This window comes from Macrosteles quadrilineatus, unplaced genomic scaffold, assembly GCF_028750875.1.
Source record: "Macrosteles quadrilineatus isolate MER2022 unplaced genomic scaffold, UCM_ALF_1.0 Scaffold_9__3_contigs__length_116548681, whole genome shotgun sequence".
Classification (NCBI taxonomy): Eukaryota; Metazoa; Arthropoda; class Insecta; order Hemiptera; family Cicadellidae; genus Macrosteles; species Macrosteles quadrilineatus.
The window spans coordinates 109,790,349-109,796,700 of record NW_026542602.1 but is presented as its reverse complement, the minus strand read 5'-3'; the positions used below and the strand labels follow the sequence as shown (position 1 = coordinate 109,796,700).

At 31.2% G+C, this 6,352-nt stretch overlaps 1 protein-coding gene across 1 annotated transcript; it reads right to left on the bottom strand.

The window, feature by feature from the left end:
* Positions 1-2,088: 2,088 nt before the first annotated feature.
* Positions 2,089-5,743, bottom strand: LOC129003724 (uncharacterized). The gene is made up of 4 exons (XM_054432019.1): positions 5,588-5,743; positions 4,443-4,511; positions 2,549-2,665; positions 2,089-2,292 (listed from the first exon to the last, which is right to left on the bottom strand). Exons 1-4 carry the CDS (start codon positions 5,741-5,743, stop codon positions 2,089-2,091), a joined length of 546 nt encoding a protein of 181 aa, XP_054287994.1.
* Between the last annotated feature and the right edge of the window lie 609 nt (positions 5,744-6,352).

The window sequence follows — 6,352 nt, the reverse complement described above, 5'->3', positions numbered from 1 at the left end:
AAGTCAATATTTACTTTGGTTGTACTTTTTTGGTTGTTAAAAATTGAAACAGTTGACAAAACAATAACAAATCTTTGGTTGTTTACGTCGGTAAAATAAAAATATACATTTATTATAAGTCAATCTGCATCGTTTATTATATTGTGACTCTCTAATTATATAGGATTAATTAAATTGTATAGGGTTTTGTACTCGTATTGAATGTAAATTGCAAATTATTCTACTTACACAAATTCGTAACAGTCATTGTTCAATTTTGCTGATATATCAAACAGAGGTTATTTAAGAGTGCCACAGTCGTTATATTATTTGGGGGAAATTAAATAATATTGAAAGTGGGAGCAGGTAGCTGGTTCGACTAGATGCGGAGGTGTTATTGGAGGTTGTGAGAGTTTGTGAATAGATGAACCGCCAAAGTACCTTCTTAGCCATAAAATAATAAGCAATATTCTAGTACATACTATTACGATTAAACATAACATCGTTTGATCAGTTGGACTAGGAGACTTGATCTTCGTTTTTTAATTCGTTGGCCAACGAACAGGATTTGCTTGGTACTGGTCATCTAAAATATTAAATTAAATATCACTCCTCTGTTGACATGTTCGTGGTCAGTGTGTAACCGCACCGTAACTTCCCTTTTGATAGGTCCATTTGACATCTTGAAATAAAGAGGCTCTAAATTGATTGTAGCACTCTAAGTAATTCAGTGTCGCTTAACCTTGTAAAATCAAAGACAAACACAAGCATTTAATAAGTAATTGTCAAAACCAAATCAAAGTCTATTATTTCTCATGAATACTGTTACTGTGAATACTGTCAATAAATCAAATTGTTACTCACTTTTTAGTTCTCAATAACCTTGGTAATTCGTCATTAGCAATAATAGTTATTCAGTGTAATAATGGTATAATTCAGTAAATCATAGGCCACTACAAAAGATTCACCTTTTAAGTGCAACACTAAATACTAGTGTGGTAGTGAGCAGATTAAATTCAGTGTAGATTAAGATTGTTTATTAAGCTTCATATTGAAGGTATTTCAGTGTGGAAGAACTTCAAACAGTACCAGGGACGTCCCATAAGGACTTCTGGGGATAATTTTATTTAACAGGGCCCGCTCAAATATTTTTTTAACACCAAGCTTCCACTGCCAAAGCTCTGTCTTATATTATTACTTTCCAAGTTCTTCCAACCCAGGGGCAACCAACATTTGTAAAGAATCCACTTTTGAGAGCATTGCAAGGAGTTAAATATATTTAAATATAATATATTTAAATATATAAAGGTAGAAGTCAGAGTCTTTTTTGTATTTTTTCTTTTTTCTTTACAATATCATTGTAACGGTCTATTTGAAGGCACTGAATTCCCTGCAGTGGTCTACAGAGATGTCTGACGCACAACTGCGTCGCTTGGTCTGTGGATATGATGATTGGTGACGTCAATGATAGTTGGAAAAACTGGTCTTTACTTTTCTGCATCACTGTATGTATGTATGCAGTATGTATGCTGCATTATCCTGTGTAGCTTTTATATTTGTTCAGTTATAAGCTGTTCTTCAATAATCTTTTTTTGTTTTACTTACTTTCACCTCAAAACACAAAAAATGAACTGTCGCATATATGCGACGTTTAGTCTATTTCAAGAAAACTATGATAATTTTCACTATTGTCTTCGCTGTAGACCGGGCGTCGCAAATATGCAACATTACAAAAGGTTATAAAAAACACAAAATACCAAGAATAAATTATTTACACACACGATTGTAGCGTATTACAAAGTAAATGATCAATGTTTTACAGGTTTTCGCCCATGTACTGTTATCCAAGTGACAGCCGGTCTATGTGTAAGATTCAAATGTCTACCTCGGTCTGTGGTAATGACCGCGGCGTCGCATGGACGTGTTAAATAAGTGTGATAACTTGCCCAAAAATCTTAGTTTTTTTTTTCAAAAAAATGGGTGTGGAACTAAATCTAATAGGTTCTTAAATACAAATGGTAGTAAAGTTAGGTTGTTCACCCTGTATTAAAGTAATTAAGGTAGTTTTTGACATTATAGTTTTAAAATTATATTTAATGAAACAACAAGTCATGTTATCAAATACAAATTCTTCAAGGATTCAATCAAAGATTTTTCTCTTTCATGTCTCTCTTGTAAGATGACTATTTTTATATTATTTACAGTTTTGTTATTTTGTTTGGTTTCAGTTCTTTTTCCTTTGCTTTTTTGCAAAATTCTTTCTTGAATCACTCGTTTCTCCGTTTTTGGCTGTTTTAACTTGGGCTGTGTTACCTGTTAAAATACAGAGTTTAAGATTAGTTATTTTGATTATTATAGTTGGTTTTTGTACCTATATTGCATTTTTGTAGGTTTATTTAATATACCACTAAATACTAAGAGTAAGTTTAATGTTTCAGGGTTGGTAAATTATCAAAACTTTATTTTCCAATGCTTAAAATGTATGCAGACATTTTTTTCTGTGGTCTTTACAGTATTTAACGTGCACTTATAAAATCTATTTTCTGATTTTATACAAAACCATGCTTACACTTGGGGGAGGAAAACCTGATGAATTTCTATCTGGCATTGAGACATTCATGTTGTTTGATGTTAGCTGAAGAAAACAGTCTTCAAAACTCAATTTTGGTGGGGCCATCGAATTAAACTAAAATAAAAATAACAAATATCATGAGAGATTCGAGTAAAAAATAAATAGGTAAATGAAAAACACATAAAACATGGTTCTGCTTTTCATAAATGAAAAGTCTACCAGAAGGAATGTACTTTTATTTGTATTTTACTTTGAAGTCAAGGTCAATGGTTATACCATAGACGAATAGAATTAAATATACTGTAGACCGACAACAGTGCTGCGGTTAGCATAAGTTCTGGCGTCCACCACTTGGAGTGTCGTGTAGTTAAGTACCGTAGCGTGTGCCGCAACTATGCCAGAACTAATGCTAACCGCAGCACTACTGTTGGTCTATATTTAATTATATTTGTCTATGGTTATACTCATGGATTTAATAAAAGACAGGGTGCATTAAAAAATATAAACTCTATAGTAAAGTGTATTGAAGCTTATGCTAAATTTGCTCTACAAGCGAGTAAGTCAAGACCACCTTTATGAACCATCCTGTGTACTGTACAACCATTGAATATTTTGTATACGGTACTGAAATTTTGATACTACACGTTACAAAGTAGAGAACTTCATCACCTTGACAAGACTTAAGCAGCTAGAATCAGAGAAAACTTTTTGTATATATATTCTTCTTTCCAATTTAAAATTTTCTGTAATTTTTTTACATAGTTTCAGTTTATGTTTAAAAATCAAAATACTGTTTTCTATCATATGTCAACTAATAAAATGTGGTATATACTCACTCCTATTTGTTATGAAGATATAATATTTACTACTTTCAGTTTCTGTATATTCAGTCAATTATTTACAAAACCTTATCACTGTGTTGTCCCAAAAAGAGGATGTTTGATATGCATTAGTTTCATTTTGAATCAATATATAACTAAATGTGCTGGTTTTAGAGTAACTAGAGATATTTTTATTTGCGAAAATAATTTAATACAGTATTTGAAATACCTTATCATATTTACTTTTCTCCTTTTGCCGGTTGATTTTGATTTGATTCATCAATTTTACTCTGTTAGCATACACATCTCTTCTTTCAACCATTTTTTCTGTAATCAATTTAATTTTGATTATACACTTCTATTTTGATTTATAGTATAACCATTGACTATATTGGATACTATTCAAAGGTATCCAGCATATATTTGAACTACTCCATATGAAAATCTCTATCTGACGTCAAATCTTTAACGATAAAACCTGTTATGAGTGTTTAAATTAACTAATAACTATCATAATTTTCAATTTATCTTTTGTTAAATTTACCATTTCTTTGACAAGAAATGCTGTCTTTAACCTCACTTTAAAGTCTTTCGACCTCCATTTTCAGCTCCTCTGACAGTTGTTTTGTTTTATGCTTCTCTAACAATCCAACACTTATTGAGTTCGACTAAGTTTACAGTTCACATATTGCTGTACTCAGGTGTCACAAGTTCTACTGTATCTGTCTTTTACTTGAATTAAAATTATAATACTAAATTATCATTACAATATTGGGATTAGTTCAAGTTTTTCCCACTTAACGCTAGTTTGAGAAGTGATTTGTTACTTTACAAATAAAGTGTTTACTAAATAAGTTATACATATCTCACCTAAAATATGTGCATTGAATTTGGGATCAATTTGGGTATGTAGATGCAATTTGTAACTTCAAAAATACTACTGTATTAAATTTGGTATGTATATAAGACGTTATTCTATTTGATTGTTGTTCTAGGGTCTCGCTAAGTTAAATCTTAGTACCACTGAAAAATCTGTAAATGCTCAAACAATTCAAAATCCCTCATCATACCTTGTCTAGTTCTCGTTTATGTCCGTCTGGCACCACAACTTCAATCCTGGTTAAAACTATTGGTTTTGCCTAGAAATTACAACGAGTGAAGTTAAACAATTAAAGGTACAGCTAAAGAATAAAAGTACAAGTTATCTTATTTCTCTAATTAGGCTCCATATATTAAAGGACTATATTATTTTGATTTCAAGTTTTTTAAGACCACAATTACAGAATATTCACTATGACAATATTGATAAATCGTTATATGGTTAGTACAGTACTGTACTTCTTTATAACACTGAAACATGGAAATTTTAATTTTACCCATCGTCTCCGCTCTCTAATATTATATTATATTGACTTATACAATATAGAAATTATATTATTTGTTGACTTCAATTTAAGTGATTGTTCTGAGTAGGTATTTGGTATATACCTATATTTATAGGTACACAAATTTCACTATAATTGTAGGATATACATCCTATCTCCTATCCATTTCACAGTGTTGGGTCAAAGAGTATTTTGGAGAAACATGGAATTTCAACAGGAAAGGAAAACCAAATTAAATGGTGAACAGGGCCGACTAGAGGGTGGGACAGGGGAAACCAGAGCCCCGGGGCCATATCTGAAGAGCCATATCAAATGTAACATTTTTTCTGTACATTTAATCTGTTAAATTAAAAAAATTAGGATATTTTCCAGTTTAATACGTAATTTTTTACTTGAATTGTGAAATTCAAGTCTTGACTTATTTAATTTTTGACATGAATATAGTTGCAACTGTGAGCACGTGAATTAATCAAATTATCAAGCATATAAGAAATGTGTTGTTATTTTGTGTAACAAATGACTTGGAGGCGGCTGGACTAAATCAGGAAAATAGGGGGCCCGGAATCGCTCAGCCCTGGGGTCCATGACGGCTCTCCCCGGCCCTGATGTTGAATATTTTTTTTTAGATTGCAGCTTCTTGACCTGACATTTGTTATGTTCATTGAAAGATAATTTGCCAACAATTTCTTAACAAGGACATTAAATACTGTTTTATTTGTCTCAAATTAATTACATTTCATACATATGAAAAAATAAAGCATGGACTTAAATTACCGGTAGATAAAATTTAAGACCACTCTTCAAAAGAATAGGGCAGAATTTTCTCTTACCTTAGTGCTTTTTTCTTGGTTTTTATACCCTGCAGATTTCATTGGTTTTTCCATTAATAAAGTGCTCGTCTGTAAAGGTTCCTTACTAAATGTTTGTTGCTCATTTCTAGGACTCGCCATGAGTTTATCGTAAAACTCTAACTCAGATGAACTCATTCTAGTTCTACTACTATCAGACAACCCACATAGAAAATTTATATTGAAAATATATAAAAAAATATATATTTGAAATATAAAGCTATATATTTGCTAATATATTTTGTCAATATATTTTAAATATGCAAATTATGGGACCGAGTAATATATTCAGTTATATTTCATTTGTGGTATTTAAATATAAATTATATATTTCAAATGTGTTTTTATAATATATTTTAAATATGGAAAAGGGCTAGTAGCCTATATTAAAAATATATTTAATATAATGTATTTCAAATATATTAATAATATATAAAGCTTTTTAAACAGTGTTTGTGAGTCGCAAAAGCGACGCATAACACCGCGGTGGTGTGTTATGAGTCGCTTTTACGACGCTTAACATTCGGCGGGTTGAACAAAACCAGGCCTATAATTTAGGACTACTTAGACAGCTCTTTTATGGACAAATGTTATGCTTTTAATTGAGAGAAGCTTTATCCAAATGTATTATCGTAGTATTTTAGGTTTACTAATCACACAGATTTGCTTCATTCGGGATGTAGGCCGGCCTGATATCGTTACTATAGTAGTAAAAATTCAGACTCGCGCACATATTTACAAAATAGG